Below are 21,836 nucleotides of genomic sequence, written 5' to 3' on the forward strand. Positions count from 1 at the left end.
TGGCCTGATTTATCATTTACTATTTACTGGTTGCTTTATTATGAAAACACAGGTCCTGAGATTCATTGATATAGATATAGTCACATTCAAAGATATAGATGCAATAAAACAGACTGGGATGCAGATGCGGTTACGGGTTTTAATGACAGAATCCAAAAACGTGGTTGGGAAAAAAACAGGTTGGCAACAGGAATCAGAAGCACTCCAAACCAGAATCCAAAAACACACAAGCAAGGTCCAAAAATAGGTGAGAGGTCAAAACACAGAAATAACACGGTTGAATGGCAGAGAGCAGGCTTGGTAATGCATCTGAGAAACAATACCTCACAATGAGGCAACTGAAACAGAGTCCTTATAAAGGCAGGGCTTGATTGAAGGAATGGATCACAGGTGTGCTTGAGCCAGGCTGAACTGGGTGTGGCTGAGCTGGCTGACTGGGAGTGGGTGTGACAATAGAAAGGACACATGGGAATTAACTTCTATCAACACTGTACCCAAGTCATTAATTCAAGACTTTTAATGGTTTTGATTACTGGTGCTATTGGTTTACTGGTTCATCTTGAATGTCATTTACATCCCTGTCAACTGTTTTCTACACCATTACATGAGTAAGAGAGCCTCAGTTCTAACAATAGCATTATCATTAAATGTCACACTAACTCAAATCTCTATCTAAATTAAGTAGTCTCATAAACAATCAAACAAAAATGAGTAAATAAATATCAATATAGGTGAGAAAATATGGTCTTTATCTAAAGTTTAGCATAAATCAAATGCAATCAAATACAATACTATCAAATAAAAATATCAATACAATCAAATCAAATACAAATAATATATCCATTAAAGGTATGAATGTAATGCTAATATGAGAAAAACACCATGTAAAAATTATGTAAAGGCAGTGGTGATAAAAATGATGTCAAAATGAATTCATCAGTGGGGGTTCTAAAAATAGTTGCCTCTAAATGAACTTAATACACCCCCAGGTATTTCTTTTGAAATATCTTTGGCAGGAAAAAGTGGAAACACATGATTGTTATAAATGTATGACTACTGTTGTTTGGAGTGCTTATTATGTCATTGTTATGTCCCAGAAGTGTAAGGGCCACGCTCGGTTTGCCCCGGATAGGCCACAGCATTTATCAAACAGAATCCCCTTCTCTCTCACAAACTCAATAAATGTTTGACTCGAGGACTTCTGATGGTTCCTAAACCACTGCCGATAAGCCTCGGGCACCAATTCCTATGTGCGCAGTACACCTGCCTTGACAGTTACGTACTGCCGGCTCTTGGCCAGTGACAGCACAGAACATACCTCCTGTGCCTTTCCTACAAATTTGCATTGCAGCAATAAAGGCCAGACCTCTCTAGGCCATTGCAGTGACGCTGCAATGCGCTCAAAGGCACTGAAATAAGAATCCACCTCGGTCTCGCGGAAAGGCGGCACCAAACTAATGTTCCTGCTGACGTCAAACCCGGTCTGAGGACCCACTGGGGTAGAATCCGTGGTGGGGGAGGCAGCAGGAGTGGACTGCGCAACAGGAGCCGCGGCAATCTTCATTGCCTCTAGCTCGAGCTGCTGGATTTTAATCTCCTTCTCTACCTCCAACTCCATCCGGCGAACCTCTAGCCGCCAGTTAAGCTCCGCTTGGAGTGCATGTCTTTTCTCCTCCGATTCATGCTGCAGGTGCACCAAACGCACTCTCAACTGAGGGTCACAACCACTGGACAGGGAGCTTTCGCTCTCAGTCACAGCAGACACGAAGGGGGACAGAGTGACTAACTTAACAAAATAAAACCAACCCTAAACACCTTCACCCAAAACATACAACTGACAACAACACAAAAGAGTGGCAGAGCCAAACAAAACCTAACTACACTGACTACCTTAAAACAAAACATACAGAAGCGGCACCCGCCTCTAACCTAAACCCTATACAACGTGAACACTAACACAGGGATCCCCACCTTACCTGCCCTCCTCCCACGACAACCGAGTGCAGCAAAACCGAGACACAATCCAGAATCACAGTCAGAAAACAATGCAAAATCAAAACACAGTTTAGGCAAGTTTGGAAGTCACAAATCACAAAAATAACAAGGGATCAAAAAAAAAACAGCGAGCTCCACTCTAAGAAACCGGCATATTTAAATCAGGCGCTCCATCTCTGGTTGGCTGGGCCAGAACAAGGAGGCTGGACGCAGCACAGCGCAGCGGGATACCTGTGTCAGGAGAGTAGCGAGAGAGAAGAGGGAGGAAAACCAAGATGCAGGTGGCCCAGACTCCACATGCACAGTGCGCCGCACGTAACAGTCATTGACTGTGAGGTCTCTAATTAACCATGAAAAATTAAAAATCAAGTGTTTCCATTGAATTTCCATTTTGTGATACCTAGCAAATTGAATGCATGCAAATTTGTATGCAGGCAACAACAATACAGTGTATTATTACTGTGATATTACTAAATGTGTATGTCTGGCTAACTGCAGGCTGTTATTTTTGCCAACTCTAATTCACCAGGCCAGACAGAATAGGACAGTCCTCCTCAGGACCCTCTTGGGTCTTCAGAGCTAGTCTCAGTTTCTGCCAAAAAACTCTGGTGTCCTCTCCTGGTTTGGGCCACGTGAGGTAGGTACGCTTTTTTACTAGCTGCCTCATTCTATGGTAGGGGCAGAGCTGACAGGCTGGAATGTCCTCCAGAAAGATAAGGACCAACACATCCTTCTGCTCATCAAAGAGCCGGAAGCTGGCTACCTGGATCTCCCGGGAACACCACTCACTCTCCAGGTACTTACGGGTGATCACACAAATGGTCTTGCGGCTGGCATAGATGCTTTCTACAATATTGTCCATGATAAACCTGCCTGGCTGGAAGTCCCGGTGGTGCAAGCAGAGCTTCCAGCCCTGCTCTTGCTCTAGCTTGGGCAGTAGCTGGTTCAGGACCCACAGCTCATCTTGGCTGTTGTAGGAAATAAAGGCATCATATGTGAAGCCCTGGGGCATAAATATGTCCCTTTGCTTGTAATCATAGAGAAAAGCCAGAAAGCGATAGTAGGCATAGACCACCTGCCTGTGCAAAAAGTGGTAGATAGAGGAGATTAGAAGGGTCAGTAGAACCAGGATGGTGGTATAGAGAAAACACATGAACCCCAAATCCACCATGCAAGAGTCAGTGCTTATGTCTACCAGTTTCGTCCCTCTGAGGTTAGATGGGTAACTGCAGGTGAACTTGTTTGTATAGATGACCTGTGTGTCAAAGTTTTTCTCTGCCCAGTCAATGAACCATGCATTGTTGCAGTCACAAGTGAAGGTGTTATTTTGGAGGTCGAGGTATTTGAGCATCGGGAGTGAGTGAATCAGTGTCTCATTGATGACTGCCAGTTCATTTCCATTGGTGCGCAGAACTTTGAGCTTTGTGAGGTTTGCTGGGATTATGAAATCCAGGGACTGCACCTCCGTTTTGGACAGTATGAACCTGGTGAGCTCTGGTATTGGTAGGAATACCTCCGCAGTGAGGACTGTGAAAGCGTTTTTGCTGAGGTCCAGAAATGTCAGATGGGGAGTGTAGGTAAATGTGTTTGGGTGCAGAAAGTGGATGTTCAGGTTCCCGGCATATAATTTCAGTAAAGAAGTAAGGCCTTCTAGGAGATTCATTGGCAGGTTACGAATTCCATTGTGATGTTGACTGTTGATGGCAAGAGAATTTAATGACTTCAGTAATATGAATGGTGGGTATTTGAGTTTTTCATAGCTTTTGTATGATAGGTAATTATCATACAAAAATAGCTCTTCTAGATTGGGCATACCAGAAAATACAGTTGCCCTTTTTAATGTGTTCTGAGATATCTTGTTTGATGCCAGCAGCAATTGAGTAAGGTTTTCTAGCCCTGCAAAAGCATTTTCTTCAATTACAGAAATCTGATTATCAGTGAGACTCAAATATTTCAGGGATTTTAAGTTTTTGAAAGTCCCCTTTTCAACAGAACTTATCTTATTGAATTCTAATTCCAAAATTTCCAAATTTTGCAGGCCGGTTATGAAAGCATCCTTAATAGTTAATAACTTGTTACTTGGAAGCCAAAGTACTTTTAGGCTTTTCAGATCCTTGAATAAACAATTTGTGATGGAGGAAATGTGATTGTCACTTAAATGGAGACGTCTCAGTTTAGTCAGATTAGCAAAATCAAAGCAGGTAAGTTTGTTGATGATATTTCGACTAAGGTCCAAGACCTCCAAATTAGGGAGATATCGTGTGGCATTGTTGACACGGGTCAGCTTGTTTAGAGGTAAGCGCAGTATGCTCAACTGCTTCATGTCTCTGAATGTAAGTTCTGACAAATTACAAAGCCCATTCCCTGATAAGTCCACTTCATTCACAAGAGAGCAGGGCTGGAACATCGTATCTGTGATGGAGATGAGGTTGTTATTCAAGATGCGGAGAACCCTCAATTTGGGAAAACAGCCAAACTTTAAGACAGTCTCAATCATCATCCACTTTAAATCATTCAGCCAAAGGTTTTCCAATGAGTATTGGAAGCTTTGAAGTATTGTAGCCATTCCCTCTTCTGAAATGTGGATGCCACTTAAATTGAGTGTTTTTACAGAACTCAGAAATGACCCATCTAGAACAGTCCACTCTAGGCTTTCCCTTTGACCAGTGTTGGAAAGGTCTAAAGTCTCTAGCTGTGGAAGAATGTCAGCAGTCATGCAAAACTTCCTCAATGGATTCCGGGATAAATCCAGAGCTTTCAATGATAGAGATGTGTTTGAGAAATCTTTGGACTGAAAGACTGAAAAGTTGTTGCCTCCAAGGTACAGCTTCTGTATGTTTTGTAATTTAAGTACAGGCTGAACTTTCTGTATGTTTTGAAGCCTATTCCAAGTGAAATTTATCACCTTCACATTAGAAAGGAATTGAAAGGCTGAAGAGTCAAGCGTCTCAACATAATTTCTATCCAGTCGTAGCACTGTAAGGTTGCCAAGGCCCTCTAACATGCCTTTGGACACTGTGGTCAGTTTGTTCTTGGACAGATTCAGCTCCACCAAGGTGATCATGTCTTTGAAAGCTCCCTTCTCAACATGAAATATTAGGTTGTTTGACATATTTAGGTTGTTTAGGTTGGTGAGGTTTTTGAAATCTGTGTCTTTGACCTGTGAAATTGAATTATAGGAAATGTCTAAAATTTTGACATTGAGTGGTAAGTCTAAGGGAACAGAATGGAAACTCATTCTATAGCAGAGCACCTTCGGCCAATCAGAGTAAATGACCGAACCAACAACAGTGCAGTTTCTTAATGAGTATCCCCTTGCTGGGTCAATGTTAGCCCAGCAATGCAAAACAAAACACAGTGAGATCACGTAAGACCAGCAACTTCTTCTTTCCATATTTCCTTTCATTTTGTAACACCAGGAAGTTAGCATTCTTTCTTCCAAAAGCTTTACAGCAGATTCCTTGGTAGGTGTAGATAATGGTCAGGTGGCTGTAAGCATCCAGCTTCTTTTGCAGTCTTGAATCATCAAAGGTTGATGGGTCTTGAGTTGTATTTGTACAGCAGTTTCAAATTCAGATCATTCTCAGATCAGTCTCTTCCAAGTTCACATTTCATCTGCAAAAATAATGTAATAACCAGCTCATTCTATAATGTTTAATGGATCATATAATAAAAAGAAAGCAGTTGTGAATTTAGGTGAATGGTGTATTTCCAAGGAAGAAGTCATTCTGGCCTGCAGTGTTTTTTTGGTTTAAAAATTAAGTCAAAAAGAGAAGTGAAATTAGATGAGTACACAGCCTCATTTCTAGAGAACCACTGGAAACCATCACATAGTATTCTTGAAATGTTACTACAGTATTAGAGAAACATATTTCAGCCACCATAGAAAAACTGTTCATGAGTAGCTTTACATTATGTCTATATTGTACAAAGGCAGGGGACCACAATATTGAGAGGAAACAGGTTATCCATATCCTTTTTCATGCTGTGCAAATAATGGCATGTTTCCTAATGTCATCAGCATTGTGGATATCCCTTTGGAAAATGCACCTGTGTTTGGCCCTGATTTAGACCCAGCTCATTTTGATACCCATTGGATTAGAAAAAAAGATTAATCTTGCAATAAGTATATATCACCTATGGCCATGAACAAATTTTTCTTGATTTGCTATGACTGCTTGGCTTGCATTTAGGATATGGTACAACTGAGTAACCTCATATTTAAAAGACATTTAAATGCAGCATTGGTTCAGTTAGTGGGCTAACTTTATCTGGCTAACTCGAGAAAAGCTTGACTTAGTATAGCCTGCTTCCTGAAACAGGCTCCAGGAATATTCAGCTTACTACAGCAGGAAAACATATGAATGTATATTGTTTTAAAATGGAGTATGTCCTGAAATTACTACATGAATTTGATATTATGAGGCCATAGAACAGAACACATGAAGAACATCGTCTTTAGGACATGTAACTACAATGTTCAGCACATCTGGTCCCTTTTTTGCATTTAGGTTACTCCACAGAGGTTGCATATACAATATATAAATCCTAGAGCAGTTTGTGAGATTACCTTTTACTTCAAAATATTAATTTTCAATTGTTCCCACATTAGAAAAGAAAGTAAATTTGTGCTTGTTGATTTTTGCTTGGCTTATTTCAGGCATCAAGTAAGTAAAGCATTGTCCAAAAGAGCTATCAGTGCAAGTTCAAATGATGAAATACAAAACACTTTGTTGAATTCAGTAATTCATTCCCTGCATAGACAGCCATAAATAAGATAAACATTTACAGATTTCCTTTAAAATTATTCTGCATATCCATTCATAAAGCTGAGTATTTACTGGAACTGTTTAAGCCAAAGCAACCAGACTTACGGTAGACTTAAAAGGTACAATGTTTTACAATGACTCATGTGGGTGGTGTCCTAAATGCAGTATTCATATGTCTAGTCCCTCAAACCTCTTGAAAATACTCAGTGGTAACAAGAACAAATGTTCAGATGACAAATAAATATTTCATTTAAATTACAGATCACAGTCCTTACCTTGTTCCACAGTGCTTGCATCAGTTGCATGACACACTGCAACTGAGCTCCAAAGGAAATGCACATAGGGAAAAATAGGGAAGGAAGACAAACTGGGCCCCAGCGGGTGGTAAGAATAAATGTGTGCCGAGTGTCAAGTGTCTGGTGTTTTTTTTTTTTTTTTTTTTTTTTAATAAGTTATTCCCACTCACATATACACAAAACATGAAACACTTCCTGGACATGCATATTTACATCACTGCCATTAAGCAGATATAAGTTGCTTAGGAATAGAGCAAAGTGCATCCAATAATATGGTATAAAAAGCTGCACCAAAAAGACACCAACAGACATCAGTGCCAAAGTACTGAGATGCCAAGCACACGACTAGATCAACTTGTAAGCCTAGATGATCATGTAATGCAATATACATGACAGAGGGACTGTATCATTCCAACTACAATGCTTACACATAACCTTAAGTAAACTTCCACATATTAAAGATAACCTTGTAGAACACTTCCACATATCTAACCATGCATAAAGAGAACAGGTCGCACTTTGGTAGAGGCTAAGGTATAGCCTGAAGAGAACAGTCGTTAGTCTGTGATGGAAGATGGCCAACATCTCTGCTGTTCTGAATGCAACAAGCAACTCATTTCAGCAAACAGGGACCGAGACAGAGAACACAACCAGGATGCAAGGATACAAGAGATGGCGACAGTCAAGCATCCTGAAAAAGCTGAGGGCAGTGGCCTGGCCAGTGTGCAGGGTCTGATGATTGATCAAAAGTTGTCCAGTAGAGGGAGATCAGAATATTCTCCTTAAAATCTTCAATAACTACATGTTTTTAAAAAGTTATATTTTTAGCATTTCTTCACCGATTAATCTATAATAAACATTTATGGACCTTACTATCTGCTTTCTATGTGAGGTTGCCTCTGGCATTACAAGGTTGGGTTGTGTGGAAAAGTCCCACGCTCACACGACAACCATAATTTAGGCACAAATATTACCTTGAAATAAAATGAGATTTCAGCCTTGGGGAAAACTGCAATTCTGCAGTAATTACCCTTAAAGTTCAAAACAGCTTAAATAATTCATAGTTCACTCTGGAAACATCTACAATGAAAAGGGGTACAACTCTTGACATATTCTGTGCTACTCAATGAACCTGACCTGCACAGAGACATAACAAGCTGCCAATAGCTTGGTAGGCACATCCTTTGGAAAAATCTGAAATGATGATTTATGCTGCCTGAACACAATACAGGTACAATTTGTTCTCCAACCTATCTGTGAGCTAAGCTACCTCCATGCCTTGGTAAACAACCCACAGCACAACATACACTTCTTAGGACTATTCCCTGAGATGCATCTCAGAAGCCAGTATTCTTGGACTTTCTAAAATGTTAATCAACTCCCATCTCTGCTTTCATTTTATAGAGGCACACAGGACTGTTAAATTACTTTCCCCATTTGGTTTGTACCAAAAAAGGAAAGATACCATGAGCTTTGTGCTATATTTCAGAAGTTCAAAAGTAGAATGCAGATCCTTTCCTTGTCTAAATGAAATACATAAACAGACCTCCAGGGCATTTTTGTTTATTTTGATCAGTCTGAAAAAGGGTGCACTGCAGGAAGCTTTGGTTACCACCAGGATTCAATGGGTTAAACACAAAATACATATTACAGCTCTTTGGGGAAGGTTGAGATTTTTTCAACATTTCAGTTAGGACTCACTGAAACCAGAAATTACTTTTTGCCTACTTCACACCACAGCTCATTTGACTCATACATTTTTCAATGTCAACCACCTGAATTATGCAGCTTGGTTACATACGTTCATCAGTTCAACACACTGATACAAGACGGACCAATTTCTGTTTTATATAATGAAAAATGGATCTTCAAAAATTCCCTAACGATCGTCCTGTACAACCTGAACTTTTTTTCTAAATCTTTCATCTAAACTGAATTTTGGGAAGTGACTAGAAGATCTTGCCCATTTAAGGACTGTTTGACACCAGATCTGAAACATTTCATGGATGGGAAGATATATTTGTTGGTGATAAATTATGAGCATTTGAATCCGTATATGGTCTCATCCAGAAAAACAAATGTACAAGAAACTATACTGAAGGAAATATCAATAAGGTATCATAGTAAACCCGCAAAGTTAAATAATTTTGTATCTTTATAGTCCTGCAGCGTATTTACACGAATCCCTAAATATTAAAATAAAGCTCTTTACTATCTCAGTCAAAGCAGCTCACACGGTCATTAAATAATGCATAAATGGCTTTACTGGTGGCAGTTTGACAATGTTAAAAAAAAAAAAATTGAGTACATAATTGTAAACAAATGCATACAAAGAATTAGATACCCCCCTCCCATTTGTCCCAATTTGCTTTTTATTAATAAAACATGATACTATGTTGTTGTCTACCGCTTTAAAAAAATCTCTTCTGATCAAGTGCGTACGTCTTCCCTGCAGGCAACTTTCGGAAAAACAGACTGTTGCCTCTGCTCATGTTCCCCTGAAAAACAACAGAACAACAACATCAGTGCTGATAATTCATTTCAGTTACACTGCAGCATCACAGTTTAAGTTCCCAAAACTGGACTGTATTCTTAGGCTATCATAGTAAGGAAACAAAAAGGTTTTTCTGCCATGTACTTACGATCAAAATGTGAAAATGTGTTGTTTGTCCAACCAATTCTGTTGAGCGCTTGAGAACAGCTGGACTGGACTATGGGACAGGTTGCTGCTTTACTTACTTTTAAATGTGTTTTGAGTATTTGGACATTGGTACATAGCCACTGACACAATAAATATCCAACCTGTGCACATGGTCTATTTGAAGAATTTGATGAATGGTTCTTGAGTATCTACATTACAGCCTTCATGACTTGATCACATCAAAACTATTCAAAATCACTCCAACAGCAAAACTGTCACCACAGTGCTCTGTAGACGTACATAGTGGTTAACATAAAAAGCCACTGTATCAGTGCAGGTGTGTGTGTCTATATATGTACTTTACCTCTTGGCTCAAGTGTCTCCAGCAGTCTACCCAGGTGGGATACACAGATGCGTAGGGTGGCAGGCCACCAGCCAGCCTGCAAACAGGACATGCAGTTTGTACCAATTCTCCAAAGTTGTTCCTGTTTGTTTGTTCCTGGTGAATAATTGGTAGAGGCTCACTTTATCTGAATAGCGTACCGAGGTGGGTACGTCATCACTGGTTCTTCGCTGGTGTCAGAAGTAAACTCCCTATGGAAAATTACAATGGGCTTTGCACACTATCCATCTATACTCAAGTTCGGATTCATTTCAGGAGCTGGGAATTTCCTGAATTAATCTGTTCGGTGTGAGGATATATTTGGACTTGCTGGGGGAACGTCCTGACAAATCAGATACCACCATCTAATCTGGGCATTCTGGGATCTTCAGTTTAGAAAATCGTTGGCTTTGAGCCCAGCTAGGTTTGCTAGTGGAAGACACAGTAGCAAAAATGATGACAGCTAGCTAGCTACAAACAAACAACCGTAATCGTTATAAAATGGTTCAGTGCTTTGTGCCGGACTGCAGCCACCCTGCATATGTGAACGACTGCAAATTTTTCAGGTTTCCAAAATTCCCCACGGGAATCATGGAACCCGTGAAGGTTATCTCTGTAAGCACACCAGAGAGATGTCTATCAAATGTAGCTAACTGAATGTGCATTTTCACTCAAGTCAAGTGCCCAAATCTACACGTGTAAGCAGAATTATCTTTTTGCGTAAACATCAAGGTGTTTCTGACTCTGTAGATATGTCTCAAAGGCTTCGGGTGTTTTTCATCATTCAAAATCGTGGGCTAACAACCAGTCCACTTAGCAAGCTCGATGGGTGATGATGTGGTAACCTGACATTGCTTGCTAGCTAGCTAGCTGGTTAGCTATGCTACCTAACGTTACACTGGTCTACACTCACTGACACCCTGTAGGTCTTATCCCTCATGCTCACCCTGACCAAACCTGTGATATGGCCCTCAAAATAACTAAATTCCTCCCCGCTGAAAACTTCAGGTCTCATCCTTAAAGAAGAGGAGAATATGGCTAAGCGACACCATTGCTGGTAACGATGAGCTTGCTTTTGCTGATAGCGATGACTGCTAAAGACGAGGTTGCAATAGCTGATAGCGATGATTAGCCACACACTAGCTAGCAACGCCGGAGAGCAGGAATGAGAAAGCTCTGTGCTTTCACGAGACGTGTAGTTTTTAGCCCGTGGTTGTACTAGGGTATAGGGCTGTTAATTAATCGTCTATAGATTAACTGTTAATAATAATTTAATTGATTAAGATTTAATTAAACAATTAATTGATTTAAACTTCCACAAGTTTAGAACCGTTTCCTCTTGTAATTAGGGCTGTCAACGTTAACACGTTAACGGTCAATCGCGATTAATCTGGAAACTTTAACGCATTAATTTTTAACGCAAATTAATCATATTATCAAGACCGCAATTTCCTTACGTAATTCCAGCGCGGATATTTACCTGTCTGAATTACTGAAAGGCGTGGCAAACGCAGATGTGCTGAACGGCAAAATTTCGTTTTAACCCTTTCGCGCATACGGTCACACCGGTGTGATTAGCCATTTAGCACATATGCTAAAACTGGTGCTATTAGAACACTAGATTGGAGAAATTCTAGCTAATTTTAGCTTTGAGGAAACAGCAATTTAACTCTAAACATATAGCAAATGCTAACTGAAATCTATGAGAAACTTAACGCAAATGAAAACATAACGAACCATATAGGCTAAGGTAACATGCGCACTACATACCATAACAAATAAGTTACAAATTCTCAGCAGCTGGCACAAGACTCACCCCTGACCATATAGATATGCTGATCTTCCTGAATAAAAATGCTTAGGTTTTAGGTTATTCAGGTCTATGTGAGTATAGGAGATCAGACTCTGAAGTGTGTATGCCTTTAGTTCAGAAGGCTTAGTTTAGGCTACTGTCGTCTATATTGTTCAAGAGGGATAATGTTAGGCTATCGGTTCACTTGTGACAAATGAAACGGAGTTGTTTTAGTTTTTTCCCCCTTTTTCCTGTTGGCCTTAATAGGAAAACGAAACCTAGGCCTACACAACATTTTTTGATATGCTATAGAAGAATATCTTATATTTTTGATTTACAATAAACATTTAACTGAGGAATATACCATGCATTTGTGTTATGTATATATACAAGATAACTATCGCTTTTATAACAGCCTAGAGTATAATAAACTTCTACGAAAAATTTGTAGAATTTACGCCAAGCCTACTAAACAGAATTGGGTGGGCTAAGAAAAAAACCCGACAATTAATCGATTATTATTTGATAAGGTTAACAATAATCGATTAAGGACACTTCTTAAAATTCACACCCATACTAGGGTATAAGATTAAAAAACAAATTACGTAAAATTTAGCTCGAAACTATTAAAATAAACAATATAAGTCGCAGGTTGGGATCACAATATATAATCTGGAAATCAATGATAAGCTATAAATCACTAGAAGTACTTTAAAAGTGTGTTTTAAAAAATGTCTATGACTAAAATGAATGGGGAATTTTACTCCAACACCAGTGTGACGTAGCCACCTCGGTACTCTTTTGTTAAAATGGGCCTCACCCATTTAGCTACCGCACCACATGCACTCAGAATCAGTAAAAAAGACATTCTAAATCTCTTGGCTATATCCAGTCCTACTGGGCATTCAATGTGGTGGCTATACCAAAAATTCTACACCTCTGTATTCCCCAAAACAGTGTTAATGTCACTGCCAAAAAGCAATGCAAATAAAATGTACACTGCACTCTGCAAATGCAGTCAGACAAAGCACCTCAGTCCTTGCTTTTGAGATAACAGTGGTTGGTTCCTTACCCGCAGTTATTGACAGCCATTAGGTTGGACACCAACACAAAAGGATAGGTGAGCATACTGGCAAAGAACTGGAAAACAAAGACAAAGACACAAGAACTGATTAGAATAACATTCACATCACCACAATGATACTAAGGCAAAGAGGACCTCTTTGAAGCCAGCAAAATGAGCACTTACCCCGGTTACAGCTTGGGAGCAGTTCTTGATTTCACCCATGTGATTCATCTAAGTACAGAAAAAGGAAATTTTCTTCCATGTACAGGAAATTCACTTCAGTGCGCTATGAAAATAGGACTATATCAAGATCCAGATTATCATCTATTACAATCAGGAAAGAACACTGGATAAGAAATGTAGAGTGCACCGCTCAAATTACATCTACTTAAGCATCTGGCTGGGATTCTGACACTCTCATTAAAGTAGCTTTGACGTCACCCTCAAAATCTTAATTCACATAAGGACAGAGGATGAATGGAACTCTTATCATACTCCATGAATCACACATATGGTCAATTCAAGAAATCTTTCATATTAAAATTTAGAATTATCTTTGCTCGCTTGAAGTTAAACTCTTCAATGAGTGATGCATCAGGCAGCATGACCACATCCAGCATATGATTTTATTTGAGCTGTCTCTATATCAAGGATGGTTCAATAAAGTTACTTACAGTGTCATCTATGGCGTAGGTGTTGATGAGGTGGGCAAGCATGTTGCAGATCCACAGAGACAGCACATCTCCGAGGAGACGAGGGATCAGCCCACTATTGAAAGTATTGGAAAGACACTGATCAGTCAAATTAGGCACTGGCCTTCCTTTTCAGACAGCCAAATGTGCTTGACCAAGAGTGTTTAATATAATAGTGTATTGGGGTTATTGAGCAGCTACAATCTCTACTCTCACCTTTGGAGCAGTCTGAAGTAATTTTACATGCACATACATTCACACTTTCTTGCCTCTGTAAAGTGCTAATATAACAATTTAACAGAACCCCTAAGTACAGTTTCAAAGCAATTAATTACACTAATTACTAATTTCATTCATTTGATTTTGGTCAATGCTTAAGTGGCTGTGTTACTCATTTAATGGCTGATTCCATCTGTGTTCAGCTGTAGGGTATCTCCCACTGTTATACACAAACAAAACTGGAAATTTGCAGGTTTAAAAGTGTACAGTGAAATTCATTCACGACAAAGATTTTATAAAAAGATTTTATAAAAAGAGTCTTTCCTAACTTTCTGACTCATTCTGGACTATATTTGCCTATCTCACATCTTAGACCTCAGCCCTGAAAGATGGGAAGCCTACTAAATCACTCAGAAATGTCACATTCATTGTGATTAATACATACGCAAAGAATCCCAGAATTCCTTCTTCCTTGTAGATTGTGACGATAGAATCAATCACTCCACTGTGAAAAGAAAACATTATATTTATCTGCACTGCACACAAACATAGTATTCCTTAATATCATGTCACCTTGACAAACTATTAAATTACTGGAAAAAAATGTGATCTGCACATTATTGGCATTATCAAAATTACAGCATACTGATTTTAATTCCAGATGGTATTCTGTATGGATTATTGAAGACAAAGATAACTTTCTTGGGTTTGTATCAGTGTCTGGAATAACAAATCTTTTCAAAGGATGATTGACAAAGCAAGCTTCAGCCATCAACTTGTCAAACTTTCAAATTCTGAGGCATTACGTTAATATTTTTCCTCTCTAACTTGCTTAATTATTTATTTAATTATTTAAAAAAACATGTCCCATTGCTGACATGTCTTCAGACATTTCCACTGACCCAATCTTAGCAATGGGCCAGTTATACATGCAATAAATCAGACCTGTTTTCATCAGCATCCCCACATCTGTGCACAAAACAGCTTATTTTACCAGCTAGTGTAAAGGAGAACTACTATTTACATGAGGTATCAGCTCTTAATCTCTGGTTTGAGCAGCCATGTCAAAGTGAAATCCAGGCACAGTTTGAATACTTGTGCCAAAATATCAGAGACATGTGCCATAAGATGGGGATGAGCAGGATGGCAGGTGCCAAGCTTGTTTACTTACAAAACAAACATGATGCTGGCAGGTGCAGGCAGTACTAAAGCTCTTAGGATGTTCAAGGGTCCGAAGGTAAGACCCGGTAAACCGAAATACAAACTGCCTAATACAGGAAGGCGTGGCTGTGGAAATGTGTCTTGCAGATAAGGGCAGCTACGACATCCACAAACAAATTAGATTAATAATGCTTTTGTTAGGTCAAATTAAGATAGGGCACAAGTACTTACCAGTATTTGGTTTCCCTACCAATAAACTGGACCATACATCTCAAAGTGATCACTGAGAAGAAAAGAAAAAAAAAAAATTACTTTACACACTGGAATTTTTCCAGACTTTCATTACCCTGATTGTACCACTGAGTTACACAGCCACACAAACACACACACTTAAATGGTGTGATGGTGTAAATGGACAAAATACAGTGGAGAGCTTTGTTCTCAATGATTTTCTACAAATCACTGACAATCTGGCAAATGCAAATGTAAAAAGCAATGCAAAAGTGATCCCCTATCATGTTAAATCAACCTCAAACCTCAAAACAACGCAATGTTTTGCTAACTCTTTAGTTCAAACCAAAGGTGTCCGTTTCTCTAACCGGCAACGAGGATAGTAACAAGAATTTCAAGAGTGGCAGTGTGGTTACCATGGAAAGGGTGTGTGACAATCGTGGCACAGGAGCGTGCTATCATCTCTTTGGTAGTCTGCGATAAGGGGGAGAGAGAGAGCAGGAACCCAACTGAGACGCAAACCCAATTCACATCTTACCTACAACTTTTGTTAAAGTTTGTGCCCATACAGACACTACCCTTCTGCACAATCAAATGAGAAACTTCATCACCCCTTAGCTTACAGGCATAAGAAATACACAGGTAGCACACTGATATCTGTGCAAAACCTCAACATGTAATGAAAGTAAGCTGTAATCTAAAATTATCTTTTAGATTGAAGTCATTTTCACAATGTGACAGAATGAATTTTGACTCAACATACCTGAATAACATATATGTCACACCTATGCCATTTGTATAGCACATTTGTGTAAGTATCTAAGGATATTTCCATGTTAATTACATGAAACATTCCTATCCACATCTGTACTGACTGAAGAGGACTTAAAACAGTTCAAATAGTGTACACAGATTCATGTTCCTTTTATGAACATTTTCCTTACCTCATTCACTACATGCTGCAGGGAACCTTCTCCTTTTTCACTACTTCCTGTTTCCTGAAAAAAAGGGAAAAAAGTCACCTCCATGCGCTCCTTCAGTAATGCAACAATGCACTGCAATTCTACTGTTGATCTAGGAACTTACTAGATGGAGCATTTGTTGCCACAAACAGACGTGTGAAACAGTAGACCTCTGTAAAGACCTTCAGTTCAATTGAGGTAGCTGTCTCTCGAAAACTTCTTACAAGCAAAGACTTACTTACAATGGCTTAAATTGAACATGGTGATGTCAACTGGATTTCCTGTTGCTTTCAACAAAGCAATGCTACCATATGGAGTCACAAAGCCAGGTAGAGAGATGCACAGACAGGTCGACAGAGCGTCACAGAAATGGGGACTGACTGACGGAACAAAACTGCAACTGGCAAACAGACAGTGACAAATGAATCCTCTACCTCATCTCTTCCTCCTTTCTGACATCTCTGCAAAACATGGAAAGATTAACAGTGTGAGATTCAAACCTACATGAAGGTTATTCAAGTCCCTACCAACTAACATTCACAAGCTGGCAGGCAGCGACTGATATATCAGGAGTGTCTTTCAACCCAGTAGGGGCTGGAGCAGGGCAATGGTCCTCAACCCTGGTCCTGTGGGCCCACTGTGTACTTTTCTTTTCACTCCAAAGGTTTTCTTTCATTCTCAAAGGTTTAGTTAAGCTCTTAATCGATCTAAATCTTAATCTATATGCTATGAAATACTTGCAAAAGAAACTTGTTGGTAAGAGACATGTTTCTGCTATTATGAAGGTAAAGTTGGTTGTTCAACATATTTTCGTTAATATATTTTCCCTTTGAACAATGCAATATAGCTGTTACTCTAAATCATAATTACCTGTTGAATTACCTGGTTTAGATCCCACTGAAGAGCTACACTTGAGCTTAATTTCTTTTATATTACTCATATAGCAGGGATGTTAAATCAAAGTCAGTATTCAACAAACAGCTCAGCAGCTTATTGGGGACTCGAACACAAAAAACAGCTAAAAAGCTGATAAAAGTAAATAATGTTTATTATTACTTTATTTACTTTGTGTTCTCTTTCGGAATGTATTTCATGAACTGCCTGAAAAATGACGACTGCATCTTCATTCTGATTCAAAGGCAGTGGCTTACAGTGCCATCTTCTTGCTTTAGTTTGCACATAAATAAAATAACTCAGACCAATTGTCATATTTTAACACCCATTCCATCATTTGTTCTAACAGAACAAAGAGTCATATCATATCAAAAGTGTGGTGCCCAACTTCTGCCTTTTGGCTGGGTTATAATGCTTTCAGCGCTTAAAATCTGTAAGTAGCCAAAAGGGTCATCTCATGCCAAGTGTACAAAGTTTGTATAAAGTACAAAGTCAATTTGTCTCACATTACACTGAAAAAAATCACTTGGACAGAAATGAATCAATTTACGCTCAGTTTTACTCTGACTAACCGTATCGTCACACTGCGAGCGGCAAGAGCATCAGAATTTGCTCTGGCTGCCCTGCCAATCACGCTGTCGAAGAAGTGGACGCGCTTACGTAGATGAAATAGGCGGCTACAACTTTGTTCAGAATGCTTGGTCTTGCAAATGTTATTTAAAGGGGCCGCAAAGCAAACAAACGTGTTGAACGGTAACTTTGTGCCGACTGACCACAAGGGTGTAAGTTAACCTCATGAAATCTTTTAAATGTGAAGGTAAGAAATAGATTGATGTAGGACAGAAATGAACAATTATAATTACACATTTGGTAACCAAGTAAATTAGCCTAATTAAAAGCCATTTGTGTGGTGTGACTTTTGTGTTGATGCTAAGTGCGAAGTCAAATTTCAACATGCATTTTTATAGGACATGTTTACTAGCCTTGGTCTTTAATTAACATTAATGTTAATTTGTGTGTAGCCTACATTAAAGTAAATGTTTGGTGAGAACAAAAGTTTACACGGCTGTGTTCTCTAGAATTCTCTAGAGCGGAGCACAACCAATTCCGATTGGTTGCTGCCGAACCGCGTCATAGCTCATTACCATAAAGTTCCCCGGTCTTCAACTTTATTCTGACGCCCACACCACCCAAGACATACTGCCAACAGTCACGTCACTGCTCGCTGCCGAGAGACGCTGGCTCACATAGAAATGAATGACTTCCGGTCGGTAATAATAAAAATAAAAATGCACGGTAATAATAAAAATAAGTTCTCCAAAAAGAAAAAATATATGGAGTCCCAAGCTTATATCTGAGAGGTTCGCATAAAACTTTTATTAACTTCAGTTCCACACTTCACCTTGTTAGGGGTGTGAATCTTTAAATTTAAAATGCAAAAAATACCTCAGGGACCAGTCTTCAGAATACTATTAAAGCCTTCTCTCCTCTCTAAAGTTCCATTTAGTGAATGCACTGGATTTCATCATTTCAGATTTAAAAATTACATGGGGCTCACCAAATTGCCACTTGCCTGCCAATTTGGCACAACACGGGAATTTATCTAAATAACAATGTTAAAAGTTATGCATCCAGTGGCACTGGACTCGAGCTGATGGGTTTTAAATTTGCTTTTTTGTTCAGTCAAGCATGAAGATGGTCACCTGCGTAGAGATTAAAGAACTAAACAGGGCTTCCCAAACTAGCATTGTTCTTCCTTTTATTTTATAGAATGACTTCAGTCAAGTGGTTAGAACAGCCTTTGACCAAATGGGAAATGTTAAGCACTTAGATATCAAGTAAGTCCAAATATTGGCTCCTGAGTGGCTCAGTCGGTAAATGTGTTTGTTTTAAGCACAGTCTGAGCCCTTTGGCACACATTCCATACCATCTGTGTCATCAGCCAATAATAACCAGGTACCTACAGCAATGGAACAAATTAGCTTTGTTCAGCCATGTACATAAGTGTAGGTAGGTCATCCCAGGGTTTGTCTGTCCTGTTGCTAGTGACCCCCACTGGTAATCTGGGTGTCTGCAGTTCTGTCTGTTTAAATGTGTACATGAAGTGCAGGCATGGTGCGCAGCAAGGGCAAGTACTGGCATGGGGAATGTGGTGCATAAAGAAGTGGTGGTGACATGAACTGTTTCAGCAGAGAGCATGCTTTTCTACCCTCCTCAACTGAACAGTAGGGGTTGCAGCAACAGGGGGTAGGTATGACACAACCAGACATTCAAAATTGGGGAAAAAATGGAGAAAAATCACTGACAATTCAAAACCAGTCCAAATAAATGCTCAGTTATATGCTCCCACCTGCAGGACCTTGCTGTGTACAACAGTGCCAATAGTTCCAGCGCAGAGCCTGGGTGCCAGACCGTTGAAGAGGCCTGACTTCCCATCGATCTTTGTGATGTGTTTAGCTAAAAAAAAACAAAAAAAAAACAAAAAGAAAACAAGACGTGCATCACATGGTTAAGAAACATACTTTTCAACATCAACATATAATAAATATAAATAAAGCAAATTTCCTGAACTGTAGTAAGATAAAGTACTTTCCTTGGACCTATTTGGATGTTCATTGTGCCCTCACAACCCTCCACCCCTACAAAAATGTTTATGTTCTAGCATGGTCTTACCATATGCAAAAAGTCCTGGCAGCTGGTAGACCTGTCTGCCAAAAATATTTCTTCCTATGGTGGGAGGGAGGGGTTCATGCCCAACCTGTAACAGAATTTATTGGTCAAAGAAGAAAATCCAATTCTATATGTAAAAGTAACTAAGTTAGTTTGAAACAAGAACAGTGCTTCTCAAGGACTGGGTACTTGTCTAGGCCTTGGCACCATACTGAAGACCCGTTTATAATGTGGGCAGACAGGTTTCAACTCCTGCCATTGGTCGAATCAGTTCCTTGTTTTCATGCCTTTTGATTGGATCTCGCCAGTGCTTCCCAAATTTTCTCCTATTGTGGTCATCCTGTCTATTCCCACTTACTTCCAACTGAATGGAATTTTGTGCTGGTGGAAGTCTACATTACCTGTATCAATTTCATTCAAAACCAATCAACAGTTAATAATAATCTATTTTATATGCACTTCCGAGGGTTTGTATACTAACTTCAAATGCTTAGCGACCTAGTTTAAATAAGTAACTTACCAGGAAATTATACAGTATTGAACGCTTGGTGGAAACCGTCCATATTTTTTCAGTTGGATTATCACCATACCATATTTACATCTTCAAAATGACAATTTAAAGATGGAAAATGGCGAGCACAGATGAGGACTGCTAGCCGTCTGGCTGTTAACATTAATACGTTAGCACAGTCAGTTTTCTACTTGGCAAATTCAAGGACTCAAACACTTCCAGAGCTTCACAACTGTTTGTCTAGTTGGGTTATAGTATTAAATAGCTGACAGTTAGCAACTTCCCAAACTATTATAAGATTGCTTTTACAAAAACAACGACCGTTAACGTGCTTACAGCTAGATAAGTATCTCATAGTCTAGCCTGACAGCTAGATAGCAAGGTAGACAGGATATTTACTAGCCTACACCTCGCTAATGCGCTATACACCCACATTGCAGTACAGTTCTACAATCTCGGTGGGCCGAAGGACGCCCTTTCAGAAACACATGCTTGCGTTGGGTGCCGACAATCGGTTGAAATGCATTCCCTATACCTTGACATGGCTGTTAAGTAGCTAGCTAGCTAATCATGACACAAAAGTTCAAATGTTTCGAAGCACTTCAAACTCATATTTCACCTAAAGTGGTCACTATGAAAGTCAAATTTATAAATGACATCCTGTGACGTCACGGTGTCAAAAGAATCTCATTGAAAGATGGACTGATACCGATACTTCCTACCGTTGCTAACCGAAAGCAACACACGGTAACAAGAAAAACGACTCCAAAAAACGCTTACTATAACACAAAGTATTAGCCAAATTTAGACAACTGAAACTGTCTGTGTCAGCCGATTGTGCGAGTGACAACTAAATTAAAACAGCTAGCAAGCAACGTTAGCAAGCTAGTTAGCTAGCTGAGGCTAGCTTCGTCTGGCTAAAGTTGCTAACACGGAAAAATAATTAGTTAGCTAGCTAGATGGTAAGCCATGCATTTTTCGAACTGTCTGTATAGAGTTTGTCTCGTCCGCCTCTTACCTGAATTAGCACCTTGATGTACATCAACGGGTGGGAAAGGACGGTAAGTCCACTACCCAACAGCACCTGGCCACACGTGTCCGCCATGACACACAAAACTCGGCAACCTTTCTCAAAGCTGGGAGCGGGGGAAAGGGCACTAGCTAAATGTCACGTGAGACGTGCTCTGCGACGGGACTGTGATCACGTGACCGCCGATCTTTTCACAGCTCACCCTTGCAAATCTATATTTAAAGGCAATGGCAACATGGCTTATGGCTAGGGCAACATCTTTTGTAAATAATCAGATGAAAAATACAGAAGTCCATATGAAAACCAAGCTTTTTCTTGCACATCATGATTTCACAGGGTTTTTTTTTTAAAGTCATTTATTATATATTATTGAAACAAGTATTATTTTTTTCAGCTGTAAAAAACGTTATTTATATGAAATGATGTGCCATTGAGCTGAGTGACACTCATATCATGCCTCACATCTTTTTAAATTGGCTACCTGCTATAGCTCAAATAAAATTCAGAACTCTCATTCTAGCCCTC

At 39.4% G+C, this 21,836-nt stretch overlaps 2 protein-coding genes across 2 annotated transcripts; both read right to left on the reverse strand.

Annotated features, from left to right (window-relative positions):
- Positions 1-1,246: 1,246 nt before the first annotated feature.
- On the reverse strand, positions 1,247-5,233 carry LOC118781629 (toll-like receptor 13). The gene is made up of 3 exons (XM_036534641.1): positions 4,901-5,233; positions 2,522-4,825; positions 1,247-1,684 (listed from the first exon to the last, which is right to left on the reverse strand). The coding sequence occupies exons 1-3, from the start codon at positions 5,231-5,233 to the stop codon at positions 1,247-1,249; spliced, it is 3,075 nt and encodes a 1,024-aa protein (XP_036390534.1).
- A 3,380-nt stretch (positions 5,234-8,613) lies between these two features.
- Positions 8,614-21,455, reverse strand: mtch2 (mitochondrial carrier homolog 2). The gene is made up of 13 exons (XM_036535807.1): positions 21,300-21,455; positions 19,774-19,858; positions 19,451-19,557; positions 16,641-16,667; positions 16,189-16,242; positions 15,661-15,718; positions 15,245-15,296; positions 14,298-14,357; positions 13,616-13,709; positions 13,125-13,172; positions 12,948-13,015; positions 10,066-10,141; positions 8,614-9,558 (listed from the first exon to the last, which is right to left on the reverse strand). The coding sequence occupies exons 1-13, from the start codon at positions 21,384-21,386 to the stop codon at positions 9,472-9,474; spliced, it is 903 nt and encodes a 300-aa protein (XP_036391700.1). The 5' UTR covers positions 21,387-21,455; the 3' UTR covers positions 8,614-9,471.
- Positions 21,456-21,836: the final 381 nt, after the last annotated feature.

This window comes from Megalops cyprinoides, chromosome 8 (genome assembly GCF_013368585.1).
Source record: "Megalops cyprinoides isolate fMegCyp1 chromosome 8, fMegCyp1.pri, whole genome shotgun sequence".
Lineage (NCBI taxonomy): Eukaryota > Metazoa > Chordata > Actinopteri > Elopiformes > Megalopidae > Megalops > Megalops cyprinoides.

Bases quoted from the DNA above. Each gene is read 5' to 3' on its own strand.
- mtch2 (XM_036535807.1), bottom strand. From the start codon at position 21,386: ATGGCGGACACGTGTGGCCAGGTGCTGTTGGGTAGTGGACTTACCGTC. The intron at 13,173-13,615 runs GTAAGTAACTTT...TTCTGTACTTAG, and splicing joins CCTACGCCATAGATGACACT to ATGAATCACATGGGTGAAAT. The intron at 10,142-12,947 runs GTAAGGAACCAA...TCCTGTTTGCAG, and splicing joins ATGGCTGTCAATAACTGCGG to GCTGGCTGGTGGCCTGCCAC.
- LOC118781629 (XM_036534641.1), bottom strand. From the start codon at position 5,233: ATGAGTTTCCATTCTGTTCCCTTAGACTTACCACTCAATGTCAAAATT. The intron at 4,826-4,900 runs GTGATAAATTTC...CAAAACATACAG, and splicing joins AATTCCTTTCTAATGTGAAG to AAGCTGTACCTTGGAGGCAA. The intron at 1,685-2,521 runs GTGAATTAGAGT...GTGCACCTGCAG, and splicing joins GTCCTATTCTGTCTGGCCTG to CATGAATCGGAGGAGAAAAG.